Genomic DNA, 23,994 nt, shown 5'->3' on the forward strand with positions numbered 1-23,994 from the left:
GTTATTTTGAGACCGTTTTTCTTCTCTATATTCCATCCTTTATACTTATCTCATTTAAAACATGAAATAAAAATATTTGAGACTTACTGAGAACTCGGTCGAATCCATTGGGTTGTTCTAGTTTCGTGATTGACGAAATAAGTTCTCCCCAGATTATCCTGCTTCTCTTCCCAGCCACTAGGCAACGCAGGGGGCGGTTGATTGTGGACAGTCATGTCCTGTTGGTCCAGAATTTCCCAGCCTGGCTAAAGAAGCAGCAACATTTAAGCATAAGAAAACTCCCTGGAATCCAGATTTCTACATTGTTTCTGTTTCAGAATCCCAAGTATTTCTGCTACTCAATTGAAGGTTTTAGAAATTTGCAAAATCATTTTGGATAAATCATTAATGTTTTGAAAGATCAACAAAAAAATGAAATCTATTCTAGGATTTATAATGAATTGAATCTTAAAGCTCTGTCCCACTGTATGAGTTCATTCAAGTGCTCTCCCAAGTTAAAAAAAAAAAATCAAACTCGTGGTAAGCACGAGACCGAAACGTCACCTATTCCTTCGCTCCATAGATGCTGCCTCACCCTCTGAGTTTCTCCAGCATTTTTGTCTACCTTTGATTTTTCCAGCATCTGCAGCTCCTTCCGTCCCCCCCCCCCCCCCCCTTCTTAAACCTTTATAACCATGTATTGGTTTTTATCAAACTCACTGCCAAAAAAGAATCTATCCAACAACCGTAAACATCAAACAATAAGACAATTCATTACACTTACCTCCAAATCATCACTTGGCTCTGTAGCATCATCTTCAGAGGCATTACTTTTAGGCAAATAGGTCATCTTTAATCGAAGATGGCCTTTAACCCTGGATTTATGACTGTGGAAAACATAAGTGCCAATTAAATGCAATGCAAGATGATAACAACCTGTATTTCTCCACCAACCCCCAGTCTAATGATTAATTAAATGTTTGGAAATCTGGGAAAAATGGACCGTTTATTTGAGCCATGACACCAACTAGACAAATGCCGAGCTAGATATGGGAAGATTGTGTTATATAGAACTAGATGGTATGTTTGTGTGAATATTGAAATATCTCCAGATAACTAATCAATGTAATGTTTTTTTTTTAATTTGGTGTGAACCACACAGTCTTATTCCATTTAAAAAATTTATTTACTTCTTTTTTCCACTATCTATTTAAAAAAAAAATTTATTGGTGTTTTTCTTATTTTGTTTTATTTATGGTGATGGTGTTGCGCTGTTTTGTATATTTCTCTGTGAAAAATCAATAAGAATTCAAGTGAAAAATAAAATGTGTGGTAATAAAAGTATACATGGTCGCAAATTATAATCCTGATGGTTCTGTACTTGCACAGTTGTAGAAAATGTTGTTGGGCAGTATTATAAACATTAACCACTATTTCTATTACAAATCTCAAATTGTGGAGTATAGAGGCAAATAAATAAATGATGGGTCTGTGTCCCAAACATTATGGAGGGCACTGTACATCATACCAGTTGGAGAACTCTACATTATTGCTATTCTCCACCTCCTGCTGGTCAACCAATTTCCCAAACGAGTCAAAGATTTATCCTGGATTCCATGATTTCAGCTGATGCTGGTTTTAGTCCTTTTGAGGAATTCCTCAGACCCCCTATTGAAAGCTCATACAAATCACATCCATAGGTATTTGGCACAACTTGCTGACAGTTACTATAGCAACTCACCCCATGAAAAATAGCCCGCTGAGTGAGGTACAAGAGGATGTCTGGCATCTCAAGGGCCACATGTCAGAGGGAAATTAATCTTTCAGGTTGGGAGCAAGCTACCAGAAAAAGTGCCAGATTTCACATTTCCCATTCAAAGTAGTTTAATTCTAGTTATCTCACATGACATATTTTTGGCCATAAAAAGACTCCCCATTTACAAAGTTGACATTTTCTTTAGACCATTTGAATGTCTTAGTGCAAGAGGACTTCAAATTATTTTTTTTAGTATTAGACAGCTTAAAATTCTGAAACACATTTTTCCAGTGGACTACGAATAAGGATCATATTTTCCCTTCTATTGATGGATGGCCATTTGATGATGAGGCACCAAGCATTCTTGTACCATTCTGGCTTGACTACATGCTTGTGACAGGCAATGGGTTTGATCTAGCACTGAACACCTCTCTGCCAGTGATCCCAGTGAATTAAAACTTCTATATATCAGCCTTTAGAATCGGAGTTTGACACATTTGATAATGGGGATATCGTGAAACACTGAAAATCAAGCTACTGCACTGTTGCCACACTAGCAGATTCGATGTTACTCTTATTAATTCACTTAAAAATTTTAATATACTTTTTAAATGCAGTTGTGTAATATTATTACAGTGAAACCAAAGAGTTTCAGGAATGCACACAAAAACAGAATCCAATGAGCCACATGTTGAAACATCAGAATAGCTTATTGTTGGAGTTTTATTTTATGGAGATAAATCACCACATGAAACTGAATCTTAGAAATTAAGGGAGGAAATAGTGAAGGATCATTTTCCAGTCTTTTCTCAGCCCTGTCATGGTGTCAAAATAAAACACAACCACAAATCTGATACCAAAGTGGAAAAAGGGAATGTATCCAATAATTACAGACCTGTCAATGGTAGGGACATTACTCAGAAGAAATAGAGACAGTATAAGCATTGTTTAGAAAGACATATGTTAGGGAGATAGTAATCGACATACAAAAACAGATTGGCAAGGACTGTGGGATAACAGAACAAGTATGAATGGGTAGACACAAAATGCTGGAGTAACTCAGCGGGTGAGGCAGCATCTCTTGAGAGAAGGAATGGGTGACGTTTTGGGTCGAGACCCTTCTTCAGACTGATGTCAGGGGAGGGGGCAGGAAATAGATAGAATGTAGTCGGAGACAGCCCACGAGTCTTACTGTCTCCGACTGCATTCTATCTTTGTCCCGCCCCCTCCCGACGGTCTCGACCCGAAACGTCGCCCATTCCTTCTCTCCAGAGATGCTGCCTCACCCACTGAGTTACTCCAGCATTTTGTGTCTACCTTCGATTTAAACCAGCATCTGCAGTTCTTTCTTCCACATAGTGTGAACGTGTGTCTGCTGAACAACCTGTTTCCATGCTCCATCTTTCAATCACTCAATCAGCTTGAATTCACTTAACTTCATTGACATTTCTTGAGGAGATATCAAGGAGGATAACTATTTGGACTTAAAATGGAATACATGGACTTGAAAAGGAACTTTCCCATATCCCACATAACAAATCAATCAGATGTTAAACCCCTTGGTATCATGGAAAGGGCGTGAGCTGGATCTAAAATTGTCTCAATGGCTTATAGCAAAGGCTATGGTGACTTTGTAATTGGGCAGTTGTTGATGTGGGGTTTCACAGAGTTTGGTGCTAGGTGTTCGATTTAAATAGAGGTGGGAATGTGCAGGTAACATAATATTGTTGTGCATATGGGGCGAGGCAGCCCGACATGGAATGCAGACTGGTTAGCAAAACAGCCAATGGCCTAACGAACGTGCAACAAAATTCATTTGGAGAATGCAAAGAAAGCAGGGGAAGGCAATAAATGTTTGGATACCGTGAACATGTGAGAACGAGGAACTTTGATGTGCACCACTATACTTTTTTAAAAAGGCTTCCGATAAGGTGAATAAGGCAGCATGTGGAAGAGTGATACAGAGAATATCAGAGAAGATGTAACCCTGAACAACATATAGGACTAGCAAGGCTGCAGAAAGAACACTGTATGCAATTCTGCACGGCAAAGGGAATATGACTGCAAAAGAAAGAGGGTTCAGAAATTGGGAGTTTTAATTCTGATGAAAGATTGGTTAAGCTGAGGCTGTTTTCCTTGGAGCAGAAGCGACTGAAATGTTTTTCATGCAGAGGATGGTGAGAGTTTGGAGCTGCTTTCTGAAATGGAGAAGTAGCAAAACAGTTCAGTGAATATAAAACAGTACATGGACGAACATTTGACATGCCAAAACCCACAAGACAATGGACTAAATGCTGGAAAGTGAATTCAGCTGACATAGCTCTTTTTCAGTCAGCATGAAGATGACCCAAGTGGGGTCCTTCTTGTGCCGTTCAGTCCCACAATTGATTTTTCCACATATTCAGAAACATCCTTACTGTGTAGATAAATATACAACCAAGATGAGAGTGTCAGCTTTTCTACATCTATGTTAATGCCATTATACACTGCTTCCAACAACTTAGAATGCGAGTATGAAGGGAATCTCAGCACAGCAAGTTTGACCCAGTAGAAATAATCTGTGAAGCCTTATTTTTTAATTATCCTTTGAACTTGGAACACTAAAATGTCTGTGTCGACTTGTTGCAAGCAGCACAGTAGAAAATAATCAAAATATAAATACAACAACAACATTCACATTAACTCCAAAAGACAAATGTAGCCACAGTCCACAGTACACATTCACTTGAATTGTTTCAATTACCTTCTGGGATGGAGAATAAAATCCTTGAATGTATATGGTCTGTCTAAGTTCGGATTTTCCGTCTGCAATTAAAAAGTAGCCATTAATTCCAATCCATTAGCCTATATTTCAATTACATTTTTCCACTACAGCCTTTAATTATTTCCCTAACAGCTTGCTACATATTTTCCTTCAATCAAGAAAGGCATATAATCCAACCTGTACGCTTCTGCATAATATCTGCCAACAGTGTTTTACAACCACAAGTTGTGTTCTTTATTTGATTAGTTAAGCAAATAGTTAACATCACAGTACATGGCATTTTGCAGTAATCAGTTGCAAAACACTTTCATTCAGTCTGTATCGGAGCTTCTTGGTGCCTGTCTGACTATCCCATTCTAAACACTATTTTTGGGTTCCAACTTTGTTCAGCTAAGCTCGGTGTAAGCCTGAAAAAAACCCACATCACCTGTGCATATTACACACCTCCAGGCACAACATCGAGTTCAAGGTTTTCAGATTATTCCAATGTTGGACCTCATATTCCATCTATTTCTCGTCTCCTGGCATTTCAGATTTCATTCACCTCTCCCAGCGTTTACCTCCCCTAGCACGATGGTTGTTACTCACCAGCTTCACTGGCCTCTTTCTCCAGCCTCGAGGTGCCCATCTCATTTTCTCCAATCTATCACACTCCTGTTGTCTACACCCACAACCCATACAATCCCCCAACTCACTTCTCTGCAATGTAAAGCTCCTTTCATTTGTAATTTTGTTCAGTTCTAATGAAAGGTCACCAATCTGAAGGAGTGATTGTTACTCCCTCTGCAGATGCTACATGACCTGCTGAGTAATTGACAGCACTTTTCTTTGGACATTCTTTTTAATCGAAAAGGAAGGAACATGAAAGATACAAAAATGGGCTAAAATACCAAATAGTCTCTGTGGTGCAATTATAACGTACCGGTATATGATGAAGAGGAATATCCACCAGGCCCAGAAAATCATCCCTGGTCTAAGAGAAATGAAGAGAAATGGTGCATGGTTGGGAATGGGAATGGGGATGGGGAAGGGGTGAAGGAAGAGAAAAAAAACAGGAAGTTAATCATTGTAAAGCAGGGAAATGTACAACTATCTCAACTTAATTACTTTTGTTAAATTCTTATGAGAAGTAGGCATCGCTGGCACTTGTTACTGATTCTTGATTGCCTTCAAGATAATGTCAGTGCTTGTGATGAAAGGATTTTCCAGGTATGGTTACACAGGGCCTTTCAACACTTTGACCCAGTGATCATGAAGGAGCAACCATGTCCTTTCAAGTGACTTGCTGGGATGCCTGACTTATGTACTATTAATGGCAACATGGCTTTGGGGAATCAAGGGACAAGTTATTTGATGCAGGATGCACAGCCCTTGACCTCCTATTGTAGACACAGGATTTAAGTGGTTGCTCTAGTTTCAATTCTGGTCAATGATGACACTGAAGGTTTTGTTGGCTGTGGATTTACCAATAATAATGCCTTTGAAGGTGATTATATTCACACTTTTGGAGACATAAATTGTCTGTCAGTTGTGTAGCACAATGATTACGTGCGCTCACTTGAACGGCAGGCATAGAACTCCTTCAATATCTGAGGAGCTGCAACTGGTACTCTGCAGAGGGTTCTCAGTCATTAGCAAACACCCCTCTTCCTGATATGGCAGAAGAATGGTCATTTGTGAAAAATGGGGCATGGCTAGATTACGCCATTGCTTTGAAAGACTCCAGCAGCACCTCCCAGAGGCAGAGATGAATTGCACCATTAATCAGTCAACTTCTTTGGTGCTATCCATGACTCTCGTCTAGTCAAGGATTGCCCTTAAGTCCTTTAAGGTTCAGTTCTGCAAAGACACGATTTTTCCATTCAGTTAAATATTACCCTGATGTTCGTGGCAGTCATCTCCCCTCTGGAATTCAGCTCTCGTATCAACGCTTCCAGAGCCAACTATTCCTGACAAAATCCTTACTGAACACCAGTAAAAAGGAGTTAATTGGCAATTTAGAAGTGTCACATGAGAGCACTGGAGAGGAGGCTGTTGGATTAGTAATTAAATTTGTCCTGCAGTCTGCGAATGGGAACCAACCCTGATTGTACTTCACGCACTGAAAAGGTGATGTAAGGCTGGTTTACTTGCTCATCAGTGAGACACATCTAGTCACGCTCAAAACTCCTGGCACCACTCTGGCCCCTCCAGGTATTGTTGTGGTTTCAAGAGTTGCATTGCAGTTTGTGGAACTCACAAAGTGATCATCGTTCCAGTCAACATTCAATCACAATTCAACCATGTGCACCTCCTCCAGAGATACTGCCTTTACCCGTTGAGTTACTCTGGCATTTTGTGTCTTTCTTTGATAAACTAACACCAGCAGTTCCTTGTTATTCCATCTGTATCTTTGTAGTAGGATTGGGCCCTGCAATCACGACTGTTTTGTTACCATCCACCAACATCAAGGATGTACGATGGCCACCATGCTGTGTAACAAATGATGGACTATTGGAAAAACCACCAGAGTCCCAATGTCTGGCAGTGCAGTGTCGAGGAACATGGGCTATCTGACCTACCAATGTCAAAGAATATACATCTTTTAAAAATAAGCAAAGAACGGGGACTATAAGTAGTTGTCTGTGGTGAGCTTCTTGCAGTGATCCAATCTCCAAAAAATTGTTTCCTATCTGCATTAATTAGATGGCTCATGGTATCCCTCACTGGATTCTCACTCACTGCATTGCAAATCACCAGTGTGTACTGACTACAGAAGGACAAGTAGTTAACCAGATAAATCCTTCCCTTAATCCTGGTCACATTTCCAATATTCTATACCCCACCTGGTCAGAAGTCAACTGGCTCCAGGGTCCCTGACAGCCCCCCCCCCCCCCCCATTTTAGGGGGTTTGCTACCTACATGCACATTGGAGTGGAACATGAAAAACATGGATACCTGTTTACTTGCAGTCCTGTCACTAACCAACAGAGGACGCCAGAGCACTTTGAAAATAAATGGTATAAAGGAATAATAGAAATAAATAACATAATTGTGCCAGTAAAACTTGGATAAACAACAATGTCAATGATTTATTCATCAAATTTAATCACAAAAAAAAATAACTGAGATTGTGGGAATGGTTCCTCTACAGTGATAGACCAATGGTATCTGCAAACTAGGTGATTCCAAATTATCAGTGTGATAAGCCATGGCTTAGAACACATTTACAATTCAATCTAACATAACAGTCACATCTCTGCCAACATTTCCTGGCCTTGTGCTTTCTTATATTTTTGGAAGAGGAACAATAGATTTGCCTGTCATCAAGTCAAATTTTTTTTCTGAGCTGTCTGAATATAAACTAACCCTTTCAGTCTGCAGGGACAAGGGTACATAGAATAGTTTAGTTTAGTTTATTGTCACGTGTACTGAGCTACAGCGAAAAGCTCTTTGTTGCATGGTATCCAGTCAGTGGAAAGTCTACATGATTACAATCGGGCTGTCCACAATGTACAGAAATAGTTCAGAAATAGATCATGTCCATTCAGTTCATGCTAGTGCGGGTGCTTCACTTGGGCGTGTGTCCATTTCACCTCTTATTATCAGCACCGTCCCCACCCACTTCCTGCGCCTTCAGATGATCATCTGGCTTCCTCTTGCATGTATCAATGTGTTTGCCTTCATTATGCCATGGTAAAGATATTCTATGTTCTCACTACCCTCTGGTTGTTCTCATTAATCTCAGGGTAAAGTAGCTTCCTTGAAATTCCCTGTTTAAGTTATTGGTGAATACCTTCTTTTGAATGTGTCTGGTGTTGCTTTTGCTCAGAATTAAAACTCTGAATGATTCTCAGAACGCTTCATAAATCTTGGAACATTGCATTCTGTCATCTCTCAGTCTTTACTTTACAAGCAGCAAAAGAGTCACCTGTTCACCCCTTTTCACGATAGATATGATTCTGCATTTCTGGAATCAACCTTGTAAACATTCTTCCAGCCTTTGCGCTAACCCTATCCTTTTTATTTCTGATATAACAACCAGAACTGCATCTGCTTCTACTTAACATCGATTGCAATCTCATTCATCCTCCAAAGCTGCATCTGCTTTCTCAGTTGGATGGAAAAGATCCTGTGGAATTATTTCAAAGAAAACCAGAAGATTTATCGCCACTGTATTGCCTAATCAAGTCAGGCCAACGTTAAACAAAAGTTTAACATAACTTCGAAGATAGACACAAAATGCTGGAGTAACTCTGGAGAGAAGGAATGGGTGATGTTTCGGGTCTTCAGACATAACATAATTTCTTCAGTTTTCAATTCAACCACTTGTTAGATTCTGATTTTAATAATTTGTTTTGTTTTGGTGGAATTTCAGATTCCTTTGCCCGATCCCTATTTTTATTCAAAAAAACAGTTTTACTCTTATTACCATCAACAATCATCAGACGGTGCCAAGATTCTTAATAACGCTTTAGAAATTGTGTATGAAAGGTACATAAAGACATTGGTTTTAAATGAAACCATATTGTAATGTACCATTCATACACAACAATCTGTTCATTAATTATTACATTCCTGGCCCAACACAGTGGTGGCATATGGAAGCAAGTCACTTAAAATCATAAGCAAACAATTTGGTTCTTGGTTGCCAATATAAACACCTCAAACTTATCAGAATAAAATGACCCTTTCTTGGTACATTTTATTTATTCCAAATTCAGTGTGGAGTTTCCACCAGCGCAGAACCTGGCAAACTCCTGACACAAACTTAATGTTGTACCAAATCCATAGTCACCAAACCCTACTTATGAAATATTTTCAACAGATCCTCTTGTGTATCTCACAGCTCTAGGAAAGTCCCCACCACCTCCTCAAACAAAAGCTATCACCTCAAAATAAAACAGGAGAAATTATCAAGGCCAGTGCTTTGATGTGACTGAATGAAAATATTATCTTGCGCATTTGGTTATTCTTATTTATGCAGAATTTTACAATGGTTATTCATCTTTCAGAGACCAATTTCTAAAAACAAAATATGGGCAGTTTCAATGGATGTCCCACAACACGTGAATGTTTTTAAAATTAAATTAGATATATTAAAAGAGAAAACTTCAAACTTCAGAGAGATTTAAAAATGTGAACAAAGACTATCACATTAAAAATGTGAGCAAACACTGAATTTGGAATAAAATGTGAGCAAACCTTGTTTGCAACAAAATCATCTCCCATCTTCCCACAGGAACGGTTTGTTTTAGTTCGATAATGGTACATTTTCAAACTCAAAAATAATTTTACTATAGTTTTATATATAATTATTAAAAGTAGTTGTTACAGGTTTTGTATCATTGGGAGGTAATAATCTGTGCAGAACATTGTAATACTGAATGACCCTACACCTGAAATCACATTAATAAATGGTAATTGAATGTCTGTTTAATCACATGCATTTATTTATTTATTTCGATCAGAATAAAAGAATAAAAAGCAAGTGTGAAACAGCATACAAAAAAACAAAAGAAAAACAAGTATATTTATAAAGTGTCATCATCAATATTTATAAATAAATTAAATCATATGTGTCCGAAAAGGAGCAGGAAGAAGCCAAAGCTTATTAATTCCCACCCCTTATTCAACTGCTTATAATTATCTTATACAAATTTAGCAGCTAATTTAGCAGCAGTTTTTCAAATAGAAATAACATTACCAAGTGCTACTAAATGCATTTAGTGTTGATATGTACTTGATGGATGGCATAAATGTGGTGGGTTGAAGGGCATGTTTCTATACTGTAGAAATAGTTTCTCTAACTATGTGGCTACAAAAAAGCATTCATGCAAAATACTCTTATAGCAATTAATAAAGGTGACTCAATGGACAAAATTGAGCAGATTAATTTAAATCAAATAAACTAGATTTTTTTTGGTAAAGTTTCCCCTTTGCTCCTGTTCACCAAAAGTCCTTTACCCCCTCTAAACTCGGTTCACAGTGGCTATTCATCCAAGTCTCCACTCTCTGTACAAACATTCCTTCTCAAGCTTTTGCTTAATAATGGCAGTCTTTCTCCATCCAGTTTAAGATGGACTATTCTTCCTTTCCAACCTCTTATTCGAGCTGGTCTTCATTCCTTCACTACTGCACAAATACTGCAAGTAGTTTCCACTTCTCGTCTCTCCACTCGTGCATTTTTTGTTACATCTTAAAGCGATGAACAACCTTTGCAGCTTCAACTTTCTAATTAACCAACTTCCTTCTTTATTCTGACTTCTGAAAAAGGGTCTTCACCTGAAATGTCATCTATCCATGTTCTCCAGAGATGCTGCCTGGCCCGCTGAGTTACTCCAGCATATTGTGCCTTTTCCCACTCTGTTCAGACCCCCAACAAATGCTCCATCCCACCTCAGCCGCCACTTAAAGTTTCCTCCATCATGAGCATTCATGTGTGGAAACATGCAGCAGAGTTAACCCCAATGTTCTGACTAGTACTTATACATCAACCAATGGTACTGAGATTACCTTGTAATTATGTGTAGGAAGGAACTGCAGATGCTGGTTTAAATCGAAGGTAGACACAAAATGTTGGAGTAACTCAGCGGGACAGGCAGCATCTCTGGAGAGAAGGTATGGGTGACATTTCAGGTTGAGAAGGGTCTCGACCCGAAACATCAACCATTCCTTCTCTCCAGAGATGCTGCCTGTTCCGCTGAGTTACTCCAGCATTTTGTGTCTACCTTGTCATTATCAGGTTGTATTTGGGCAAAATTTACTATTACATTTCTTGTAATGCAATGGTTTAAAAAATATTAAGTCATATAGCACGGAAACAAGTCCTTCAGCCCAACTTGCCAATGTAACTTGACCAAGATGCTCCATCTATTCTAGTCCCACCTGCCCAAGTGTGGCCCATAGCCCTCTAAACTATTCCTATCCATGTACCTGTCTAAATGCCTTTTAAATGTTGTTCGAGCACCTGCCTCAACTAGCTCCTCTGGTAGTTTGTTCCATACACTTACTGCCCTCTGAAGGATAAAGTCATCACTCAGGTTCCTATTAAATCTTTCCACTCTCACCTTAAACCTATTTCCCTGGTTTTTGATTCCCTTTTTCGAGGTAAATGATCTGTGCATTCACCCTATTTATTCCCCTCTTATACATCTTGTATAAGTTCACCCCTCATCCTCCTACTCTCCAAGGATTAAAGTCCCAGCTTGCCCTATTACTCAGCCCTTCCAATGAAACATCCTCATATTCATTAACTGTAAAATGTTTTTGGATACTCTGAAATAAATCTGCCATTGAGAAATGATTTTAAATGAAGATCTTGGTTCTAAATATGTCTTCTATCCTCTTGGCAAACAGCACTGTCTTGGTCCGAATTCTACTGCGAAATAATCCATATGCATATATGTTATTCTTCCAAGAATTGCTTTGCAGACAGCAGGAAGGAGAATTATTTTCATTTGCAACAGGGAGGGGTTGCACTGAGAAGAGGGACTTGGCTGCTGCTAAGAATGAATCTGTTTTAAAAAAAGACTCTCCCCAGTTCACACACCATCAATCTAAAAGTCTGACATTGAGCATTATGAAAACATGCAGGTTTGCATTAATATACAATGTCATCACACCTCAGAAACATTTCATTACGGTTTCAGTGCAGAGACAAAGCCTTGGAAAGAGATGAACCGATTCCAGAGAAATTAACTCCATTTAGATGCACTGATTGTTATTGAAGGTGAACACGGAAGCATCCAACCCACAGCAAGCAACGAGATTGTCAATACTGATCAGGATTTGTTCCAGATGTAATTCTGTAAATTAGTTTTGGGGTTGCCTTCATTGTGGTGTAATATTGGACCTGACATAAATCAGGAAATTAGAGGAGCCAATGGGAAAATCAGGATTTTAATTTATAATTGTATTGGATATGTGACATTCAGTTCTCATATTGTGCAAAGAGCAGGAATAAGGAAATAATCGATCAAGGGGAAGGCACCTTCAGGGAAGAGGGACCCGTAATATGATAGAATTTTATGCTGGGATCTTAAATCAAAAAGGAAATAATTATCTCCGGTGAAAACAGATTGAAATTTGTTTTGGTTGGTTGGTTGATTTATTTATTGTCACATCTACTGAGATACAGTGAAAAGCTTTGTTTGCAAGCTATCCCGTCAAATCATACTATGAGTACAAGTACTTCACAAGATGCAAAGAGAAAAATACTAGAGGGTAAAATACAGTACTACAGCATTATACTGGTTCAGTTACAGAGTTACAGCATTAGTTACAGAGAAAATGCAGATTTAAAAAAGTGCAAGGTCCACAATGTGGTAGGTTGGAAGATCAGGACTATATCCAAGCTTATCATAGGATCGTTCACAAATCATAACAGCGCGGAAGAAGCAGTCCCCAAATTTGGTTGTATGTTCTTTTTGTATCTTCTGCCCAATGGTCCTTGATTAAGTTGGTTGTTTTGCCAAGGCAGCATAAAGTGTAGAATGGAGTCGAGGGGAGCTGGGGGAGGGGGAAGAGGGAGGAAGCTAATTTGTGTGATGGACTGGGCTACATAGACAACTTTCTGCAATTCTTACTATCTTGGGCAGAACTGTTACCACACCAAGCTTTGATGCATCTTGATAGGATCATTTCTACTGTGCATCTGTAGAAGGTTGACAAGCAATGGCACGCATTTAAAGAAAGAAAGTATAATTTGCAGAAAATTGTATTCCCCTCCATCTGCACAAGGACACAAAAAGGGGAGTGCGGGGTCTTTGGATGATAGGAGAACTTAGCGATAATATAAAATGAATGGAAGAAGCTTGTAAAGCTGCCACAAATGTTAGACGTGGACGAGAGCATTTTAGAACTCAAAAAACTAGGAATTGATGAAGATGTTTTCATTGGATGTTTTCAAGAGAGTTAGATATAGCTCTGAGGGCTAACGGAATCAAGGGATATGGGGAGAAAGCAGCCATGATCGAAGGGCCAAATGGCCTACTCCTGCACCTATTTTCTATGTTTCTAAGAAAAGCAAAAATGGGTAAACAGGCAAGAAATATGAAAATTGAACCAGTTAGTATTTTTTTTTTAAAGAGACAGCTAACTAGGGCAAATGTGAATGTCTTGCAGACAGAAATGGAAGAATTTAAAATGGGGAATGAGGACTATTTAACTAAATGGTTTGTGTTGGTCTTCATAAAGAAGGTAGGGTGACCGGAGATATTTTGTTGTATCTTCTTTGGCAGTTCCTCCAACTAATTCTGGCTGACTCTTAAGTAATTGATGAGGTCAATGTAGGAACCATGGACTCTTCCACAGATGGGCATGAGGTTCCTGATTGAACGGGAAAGTGAATAGTTTTTGAAGTGATGCAATGCTTCCACTGTCCTTGATGTTCTCAATATCATCCTGAATGCTCCTTCTCCATTATGAGTAGCCATGGGCTGGAGATTCCCAAGGGTTCGTGAAAATTGCTTTGAACACATTGCTATCCATCTGGTAATCTCTTCCCGTGATAGAGCTCAGAGCTCAGCATCTGTTTTGGGAATCTGGTGTCAGGCATGCCAACAATGTGGCCTTCTCGATGGATTGACAGAAAGGACTGAGTGCTGTTCGGACCTCGTTGCTGCGAATGTTGGCCTGGGAAGAGGATGCTGATGGCGGTTCACTTATCCTTTCAGCAGATTTGGAGGAATTTGCAGGGGCAGCTTGATTGATAACTTTGCAGTGTCTGGAGATGTCTGCTATATGCAAACCAGGTCTCAGCATCATGTTGGAGGATGGCAATCATTGCTGCCTAATAGACTATGAGCTTTGTGTCATGCTTATGATCTTGATCTTCAAAACGGTATTTTCCTCAATCGACTAAAGTCTGATCTGGATCTTACTGTATATAGCATGATGGTAAAGCTGGAAGTGATTTGTGTGATTGCTCATGGGATGTGGGCATCAAGACAAGGCCAACATTTATTACCCATCCTTAACTACCATTGAGGAGGAGCAGTGACCCACCGCTTATAAATAGTACCGGGTTGTGTTGATATCGGTCTCTGTGCCTTTCAGCAAGTTATTTTTTTTGAGTATGGACAAGGCAATGTGTAAGGAAGAATAGACATTTTGTAAGGGATGGTATGCGGCTTTCAGGTGGTGGTGTTACCGTACACCAGATGGCCTCGAGGGCTGCTGTCAAAAGCTTTCTATCAACAGTTGTGGCATTAAATGTTTTAGGCGGTGGGTTGGCTGCCAACAGAATGGGCTTTTTTTGACCAGATGTTGTTGAGCTCAACTATGACTGGATCTGTACTCAGCCAAGCAAATGGAGAACACACCAACTACCTACCGACTTACCACATTCATTCTATATTCTACTTTGTCAAGGCACCATGCCATCCAAAAATCCTAGAAGGTTGTTCATCGGAACCAGGCCAAGTACATTACGGTTACTTGTGGTTTGTTTAAGAGGCCTTTAATGGAGCCAGTAAAATGACTTTCAAAATCTCCTTAACAGGTCCGTGATAGAGCAATACAAAATGCTAAATTTATTGAAATTATCATCTATTTCTGAACATAGATTGCAATGAAATAACATCAGCTCTATGTGTCTATTAATTTTAGATTAGCTGGTTGAAGCTAGCATTAACTATTTTAATGGGATCACAAGGCAGGAGAGGGAGAATGTGCACCAGTTCCATCTTGCTATGAATTGAATATAGCAAATCACAAGTCCCAGTCTTATTTATTCCACTGGGTGGAATCCAGAAAAGGTACAGACTTCTCAAACGTATATGGGGACAAACAATTCATTGTGGCTGCATGCCAAGAACTGCACTCGTTAGCAACACGTGCAAGATTCGCAGCACAACTCCTTTTGAGAGAACTGCAGACACCCGTGAACATGGAAATCTTCCTGGTTGCACAAGAGAACGGAGTCGCCGCTCCCCCCCCCCCCCCTCCCCCCTCCCCCCCCTCACAAACAAGCTCACAAAAGCTGCATGCCATTCAATAAATATAAGGTAAGCAATTAGGCGGGGGAAAAAATGGGAGATATTGGGACAAAAAAGAACCTATCCACAGGGAAGTGCCAATTTCAATGGTGGGGTGGTGTCTTCTCTTCCCTCAGCTTCCCATTTCACTTTTTACTGGATTCTCCATTGGCCTACTGCACTAATTGAGCATCAGGATGATCGAGAGGTAAATTTGATCTACGTTCTTCCTTCAGATCCAAGACTGTAATCTCCACCATTGAAACAACAATTTGAACAGGTCAGTCCTTCAGCAAAACAGAAACATTCCAAGTGCCAATGTCCAAAGCTAAAAGGTACAATATTTTTTAAAGACTCACATACTTCAGTTTAACTGCGGCAGCCAACTCTTGTATATAATTTCATTTCGGCATAAAGGGTGCATTGTCTTCCTGACATAGTTTGGCACACACCTCACCACAAAGCATTGGCAGTTTTGTAACTCATTATATCCTGAGAAATCTTATTGTGGAAAAATTATGTACAGGTCCCCTCTGCTTCTAAGTAAAGCGATTTGCACTCTTCCAAATCACTTTAGTCAATTTAATACATTTGAGGTGTAGTCATTGGGTAATGCAGGAAAGATAATGCACACAAAAACTAACAACTTGGCCTTGGCTAAATCATCTACAGCAATGTTACTGGATGCTAAGCATTGCCAGGAATCCTCCTGCTCTACTCTGATATGGTGCTGTGCCTCCTTTTACCTCCGTTAGAAAGGGCAAACAATCCCTTGGTTTGATGCCTTCGTTACAATCCACTATAAAATCCAAGTGAAAATATGAACAGCCACCCCATGAACTGGCTTCGATAAATCAAATTTGACAATAAATAACCCTGCAAAAACATCTGCTATTCTGGTAACCATCATGTTATCCAAGATGCTCTTTCAAAGAAGTAACGTGGAAATCTTTCCTCCCTGACAAGGTTGCCCGAGTTCACCATTTGCCCACATACACAATCCCAAGAGTCCACCATCAGGATTCAGATCATTCTCCGCCATGAAGGAGGTAGGAGAATGGAAACCGTGTGTTCGCTGTTCCAGACAGGCTGCCAGCACTAATTGGAATTGGAGTCGATGATTTAGCCCCATGTACCTGTTCAAGATTGATTACAGGTGGTTTACAAAATAATGAAGGGCACAGATAAGGTGATTAGCTGCAATAGTTTTCCCAGGGTAAGAGTGTCTCAAACGAGAAGGCATAGTTTTAAGGTGAGAGGGCAAAATTTTTAAAAGGGACTCGATAGGTAACTTTTTCCACACAGAGGATGGTGGGTATATTGAATGAATTGCCAAAGTAAGTGATAGAAGTGGGTACAAATATAACATTTAACAGACACTTCGACAGGTCCATGGATAGGAAATGTTTGCAGGGATGTGATCCAGTTTCAGCTATGTGAGTAGAGACACATCTGCACTTTAGTATGTTTGAACTGTTTTGACTATTTTACTGAAGAAGGGTTTCGGACCGAAACGTCGCCTATTTCCTTCGCTCCATAGATGCTGCTGCACCCGCTGAGTTTCCCCAGCAATTTTGTGTACCTTTGACTATTTTACTGTTCTTTTTACAATCCATGTACTCGGCGTATCTATATCTAAATCTAAATTTTATTAGTTATTTATGTTATGACATTGGATGGAAGCTGCGTACCAAATCTCGTTGCGCTTATGTGCAATGACAATAAAAGATATTATTATTATTATTATTATTATTATTAGACAATTTAGTTATCATGGAAAAGACGGGTCGATGTGCCCATTTCTGTGCTATATAGCTCTATGACTAAAAGACCACTAGTATGTTCATTCCTTGCAGCCACATTTGCCTCATTATCCCAAATAGCTTTCTTTAAAAATCTAAAACCACAGATTTAATATTAACAACTGACCTCACAAAGTCTGACACTTGTGGAAAATATCAAAATGTCTACCTGGAAATATTTCCTAATTTCATTCCAGAGAGCCTATTCATTTTTAGGCTAAATGCACTACTACTGGAATTCCCAAAAGTGAAATGGTTTAACTCTCAATCCTATCAGCTACCCTTCAAACAATCAACTAAAACATCTCTTAAACTTCTAATTTCTTGAGAATATAACCCTAATCTCTCCTCATACTTTAATACGGGACAACTTTATCCAGGAATCACGTTGTTACATTTTGTAGCACCTCCTCCAAAATTGATACATCCTTTCTAAGAAGGGATATCGAGGAGTGGTATCACTTTTCCAACAGCGATCTAAATGTGGCTTTCTGTAGTAACAACCAAACTGTTACTATAACTAATTTGGTATTCTTCCGCTGCCCCATCTATTCCATTCCTTACCCACAGCTGAACTTTTGGTGCCACGCTCAAATTTCAATGCGGTGCAAATGGAGAGACCGTGCTCTGTGACAGCAGATCGAGTGATGCAACATTGGCAAGTGGGCAGTGTAGAACAAATCCTGCCCACAAAACAGCTGTAATTTGTTTGACCACTGACTCCCACACAAACAGTTTGGCACTGAATGACTTTGATTGAGTTTGGTTCAGAGAAATAGCATGGAAACAGGTCCTTCGGCCCACAGAGTCCATGCTGACCACACACTACAGGCAATTTAAAGAAGCCGTTTAACCTACAAAACCACTTGGTTTTGGCATGTGGCAGGAAACGGGAGGACCTGGAGAAAACCCACGTTGGAGTGTAGTCAGTTAATCACCAGCAAAAGGTGACCAGCAAGGTTGAGACTTCTAAGTTTATTTTCAAACCCAGAATTTGGTGGAATTTACATGCTAAAATCCTCACACGAGAACAAATATTTCATTTTCATCCATTGCTATGTCTTCCTTGTAATGCATTCTTCCAGAGCTGTGGCTTCTCCCGACAAAGCAGGCAGACTCTTGACTGCATCTCACCTGTCTCAAGCACCTCTGTCCAGGAGAAGAGGAGATGAGAGTTGAGCTTCCTGGTCCCCACTTTCCACTCCACCAGCTTTTGCATTCAAAGGATCATCCTCCAGTTTCCACCAGTTCCAGCAAGGTTCCCCCACCAGGATCATATTCCTCTCTTCTTTGACTATTTCATTCCATTCACAACTACTTTGTCGACTCTCCTGTTCCACCCAACACTCACTGTCCTTTTGCTTTTTATTTTCACGCTATCTTTCCAGCTGAAGCAGTGATTCGCTTGAACATCTTCCAGTCTGGTGCTTGCATTTGGTTTTCACAATTCGGTATCCTCTACACGAGAGGAACCAAACATAGATTGGACGATGGCTTTGTGCAACAACACCCAGTCAGTCCACAGGAGTGACCAACCTATTCTTCTAAATTACCAGCCCACTCTGTCTGTGGCCTCATGCACTGTTACAATAAGGCTCAATGTAAGTTTAAGGAAGAACACCTCATTCTAACCTGACCCTGTAAAACTTAATACTGAATTCTCCAACTTTAGATAACTTGCTTGGTGTTTCTGACTGGCCATTTTTATCTACCATCATAATTGGCCCAGCTTTATCCTTTTGTTCCCCATACATAGTCTGTTCCGCTGGACATGACTCGGTAAAGGGACTGTCCCACGAGCTTGCCGTGCGGCCTCGCGGGGCAGGTCCCACTTTGATCGCCGGAGCAGTATGGAGTTGTGCGGAGTTGGTCCCGACATCGCGCGGGGCTCCGAAAAACTGACCGTGTTAAAAAATTCCGCGCGGCAACGGCCTGCTGGCCCGCAGTCGCCTCGACGCCGTACGCACCGCGCGAACTTCCCGCGGACTTCGCTCGCACTTCATGTCACTCACTCGACCTCCGCGCGGCCCCCGCTTCTGGTTAGGTAGCGCTTGCCGCATGGAGTCGCATGCTCGTGGGACAGGCCCTTAACAATACACCACACACAAAGCAACTGAATTTGATGTTAGCTGTTTTGTTAGGTCATTCACTCAGTTATCAGTGATATTCCCTTTGCCCCACCCAACAAGGTTTTCTCCGCAACCTGGACAAATCGGTTTCTCTTTCCCAGTTCCACTGAAAGATCCTGGACCCGATACGTTAACTGTTTCTCTTCCCCCCCCCCCCCCCCCCCCCCCCCCCGATGCTGCCTACTGAATGTTTCCAGCACTTTCTATTTTGAATCCAGATTTCCAGCTTCTGCAGTATTTTTTTTTAAATATTTGGTGACTCTTGCTTCCCTGAAGACAGAAAATCACAGCTGCAACTGCCCGAGTGCCAACAATTATCTGTTATCTCAGCCCAGTCACCATTATTCAAGCAAGTGAAAGTGTTGCCAAAGGGTTCAACTACACTTAGCTTCATATCCCAGCCTCATTCTACACTGGGTTATTTTATTTATACATCCATTCAAATCCATGAAAAATACATCAGCTGCCCAAATAAAATAATTGCTAGTTGCAGAAAAGGTTTTGATATTAGCATTTACAATAATAGAAATATCTTACCAACATACCATATACTGTTACAGAAATATCTAACAATTTAACACACTCTGCTCCCCACTCTTGTGTAGAAATACTGGAGTGACTTAGTGAGTCAAGCAGCATCCATGGAGAACATGGAAAGGTTCCTTCATCAGATTGATGAAGATTCACCTATCCATGTTCTTCAGGGATGCTGCCTGATCTGCTGAGTTACTCCAGCATTTGGTGTATTTCCTTGGTAAATCAGCACCTGCAGTTCCTTGTTTCCCCACACCAGGATATCTTAGAGGGCAGTTTGAACAAAATGTCCTGCAACATTCATGGGCGAGTGATTAAGAGTGGGAACCAGTTTAAGGTCTGAAGAAGGGTCTCAACCAAAAACGTCACCCATTCCTTCTCTCCAGAGATGCTGCCTGTCCCGCTGAGTTACTCCAGCATTTTGTGTCCATCTTCGATTTAAACCAGCATCTGCAGTTCATTCCGACACATCAGGTCTTCCCAGTCCCGTTGTACCTCCTGGACCATTACTCAGTTAAATCTGTGGAGTCCCTGCACTAGGAGTTCCAGATCTGCACACCTCTTACTGGACCAGGTGATACATTCACTAACTTGGGCCCTCAAGGATGGTAAGTGAAAGAGTGCTTTGTTTACAGCAATAACAATTTACAAGGATTTATTGCTTATGTCAGCTTTTCGTCACTATACCACCAGCTTAACTTTCACAAAACATACACTGGACTGTGTGTAGTTTCCAGTATTGACACCATTACCCAATTTGTCTCAAATGAAAACCTATTAAAACACTAAGGCCCCTTTCAGTTTATCCACACACAATTCAAGTTTATTTGGCGTTAATGAAAAGAACCTTCATTCTATGAAAAACATTTTTTTTTTTTAAGTTTCTCTAAATTATCAGAAACATGCATGAACAACATGCATCTTGAGTTTCAGACAGGTATTTGTTAAATGGCAGCACACAAGCTGGCTCAATTGCGGAAAAATTCTGCTTTTTTAATTAGTCCATCAGGCCCTTATTAATCTGCATTTTCTTTAGCACGGTATTTAGTGCACTCAGTAGGAAATTTAAAATAATAAAGTATTCACGCACTTTAAGGTCAGACATGGTTTGAGATGGAGGCACAAAAAACTGTGGATGCTGGAATTTTGAGCAAAGCACCGAGTGCTGGAGGAACTCATCCAGTGAGGCTGCATCTGTGGGAGCAATGGACAGGCAACTTTTCTGATCAGGACCTTTCACAGCTTTTGAGATGTCAGAGAGAGAAAAAAAAGGGGCAGAATAAAAAGAAAATAAATCATGTTGATGGAAAGAAAAGATGCAGATTATACTTCCTTCATTTCCACAAGCAACTTAAAGCACAATATTATTTCTCTAAACCAAAACCAAACGAATAATCTGATTATAAGTTTGACTTGGTAAAAAGCTCCAGTGAGGTCAAGGGTTTGTAAATGATCTGTACTTTCTGTGCTCATTTCCTTTCCATTCGTCAACCTTCAGCCACAAGTGTGTGCTGTCAGAGGCAACCCTTCTGTATTCCTCCTGCCACTCCCATGTTATAATTAGAAGCCAGGAGGTGCAGGGGCAATGCCAGCATTCTTCCCAGCTCTCCTAAAAGTGAGTAAACACTACATATGGAAAGATATATTGTTGACAGGTTTGCAAAGCAAACATCCCTGGCATTCAAACCTGCCCCTCATGGACAGAGTTAAGCCCCAGTCTCACGATGCGAGTTCTCCCGAGTTAAAAAAAAATCAAACTCGTGGTACTTCATCACGAGTTTTTTTTACTCTTGGAAAATTTTCACCCTGTTGAAAAAACTTCACGAGTTTCCGCGTTTCCTGAGTACCTGCCGTTCGCATTACGAGCCGCTACGAGACAGCCACGAGCTCCGACGCACCCACTACGTACTTACCACGGGCTTGATTTTATTTTTAAACTCGGGAGAGCTCTTGGGTAAACTCGCTTCGTGGGACAGGCCCTTTAGCACTCCGACTGAACCACAGGCAGCAGGCTCTTTGCCAAGATGTTACGCAAATGTGCTGTCAGTTCAAAGAAGCCACTCCGAGGAGATTGCTCAATTTCCTCAGGCAGCATTCGTTTTTTATCTATGTATCTTATTTTGTCTTTAAGACGACATTTATTAAAATTTAAATTTCTCGAGGGTCAGATCTTTGGCAGAAAAAGTTAAATTATTTCAGAAAGTTACTGAATTCATTGCTGAAGACGACGACAGGCATTCTAATCGTTATGGAATAAGGACGGGCGTTTGACAGTGAAACCCTGGTGACACATCAGCATTCAAGGATATTTCAACGAAGATATTAATCTGGATAGTCAGCAATGCAAAATCATCCATTATATTTGGGGAAAAAAGCTGCATTCCTTTAAAGTATAAAATCACTTATTCATAACATTAATATGAATAATATTACAGCCTATCGACCATGTCATTTTTTTCCAAATATTTAAAATCTGTGCTCAGAGAAGCTTCCGAACATTTGGCAAAATCAATCACTGTATTAGGGACTCTCCATTACACCAGTCTCACTGTCAATGTTTTAGCATGAATAAAGGTCAGTTCATGGCAAAGCAAGTCAATTTTACAACAGATGGAAGGTTTCACCATTGGAAAGGTTTGAATCTATACAGCAACCTGTCCCTACACTTGCAGTAACGCTTCAAGCTTTGACAAACCATTCTTTCATAACTGGCCACCTGCAGTCTTAAGAAAAATAAATCTGCACTCGTATTGCATTCCAGTTTAACCACTTAAAGAATGCGAATAAAATAAAAAACAAACAGTACTTCTCTTCCGTGGTACAATGGGCTACTTTGTGGCTCCAGCCAGCATGGGTACAAATTATACCAAGCATACTTGGCAGAGGACATCGCTTATTCCTTGACACCACACTGTTGCTTTTGAATGAAAAGAAGAGCAGTCACTGAAATGTCAAATATTGTCTTGCCTTTCCACCGATTTTTGATTGACAAACTGGATGCGTGCAACATGACCACAAAGAAAAGACTCCACTGGTTCAACCCTCGTCCCTGAATGCAGGCGTAGTATATTACTACAAACTGAACTCAACCAGGACGCTTCTCATATTTTACTGTAATCTTCTGGGTTACATTGTCACTTAATTCGGCATGGGGCAGCACGGTGGCGCAGCAGTAGAGTTGCAGCCATACTACGCTGGAGACCCAGGTTCGATCCCGACTACAGGTACTGTCTGTACGGAGATTGTACGTTCTCCCCGTGACCGCGTGGGTTTTCTCCAAGATCTTCGGTTTCCTCCCACACACCAAAGACCGACAGGTTTGTAGGTTAATTGGCTTGGTAGGAGTGTAAATTGTCCCTAGTGTGTGTAGGATGGTGTTAATGTGCGGGGATCGCTGGTTGGTGTGGACTCATTGTTTCCTTCGGCCCAATGAGTCCACACCAACCAGCGATCCCCGCACATTAACATCATCCTACACACACTAGGGACAATTTACACTCCTTGCCCGCCACCCAAGGTTTCCATGAGGTCACCGGAGGTTTTGGTCACTCTCCCTAATGGTTGAAAGTGGTTTCTGCATGGTCGAGGCTTCATTTAGGTTGCTGCTATTTTTTCATCATGATTAAAACCGGCCTCGACTAAAAATAGGTTGCCGTTTTAAAAATCGATAATTTTTTTGTCGCAGTTCTGGTCGAAGCCGGTTTTCTTCATAGTCGAGGAAGGTTTTCAACATATGCATGGGAGGTGGTGGGAGGTTGCAGGTCACCTCGACCTTGATTTTTTTTTTGGGTGGCGGGCAAGGTCATCAGAGGTTGCTGTTTAGGTCTATTAGTGGGGCAGGGGTTAACCAAATGTGAGCTTTCCTTGGTTTAGTTTTGTTTAGAAATACAGTGTGGAAACAGGCCCTTCAGCCTACTGGGTCCACATCGACCAACAATCACTGGCTCTATCCTACACACTAGGGACAATTTACAGAAGCCAATTAACCTACAAACCTGCACATCTTTGGAATGTGGGAGGAAACCGGAGCACCCAGAAAAAAAACAACGCCGTCACAAGGAGACCGAACAAA

At 40.5% G+C, this 23,994-nt stretch overlaps 1 protein-coding gene across 4 annotated transcripts in view; it reads right to left on the bottom strand.

Moving 5' to 3' along the window:
* The window catches only part of nedd4 (NEDD4 E3 ubiquitin protein ligase), a 107,394-nt gene that overhangs the window by 23,740 nt on the left and 59,660 nt on the right, over window positions 1–23,994 (bottom strand). For all 4 annotated transcript variants that reach the window (XM_033050175.1, XM_033050174.1, XM_033050173.1 and 1 more), the window contains 4 exons: window positions 5,422–5,472; window positions 4,479–4,540; window positions 764–866; window positions 88–245 (listed from right to left, as the gene is read on the bottom strand). In XM_033050175.1, the coding sequence (XP_032906066.1) occupies window positions 88–245; window positions 764–866; window positions 4,479–4,540; window positions 5,422–5,472 (374 nt within the window). The remainder of the gene's footprint in view (window positions 1–87; window positions 246–763; window positions 867–4,478; window positions 4,541–5,421; window positions 5,473–23,994) is intronic.

The sequence above is a fragment of the Amblyraja radiata genome, chromosome 34 (genome assembly GCF_010909765.2).
Source record: "Amblyraja radiata isolate CabotCenter1 chromosome 34, sAmbRad1.1.pri, whole genome shotgun sequence".
NCBI classification, from domain to species: domain Eukaryota; kingdom Metazoa; phylum Chordata; class Chondrichthyes; order Rajiformes; family Rajidae; genus Amblyraja; species Amblyraja radiata.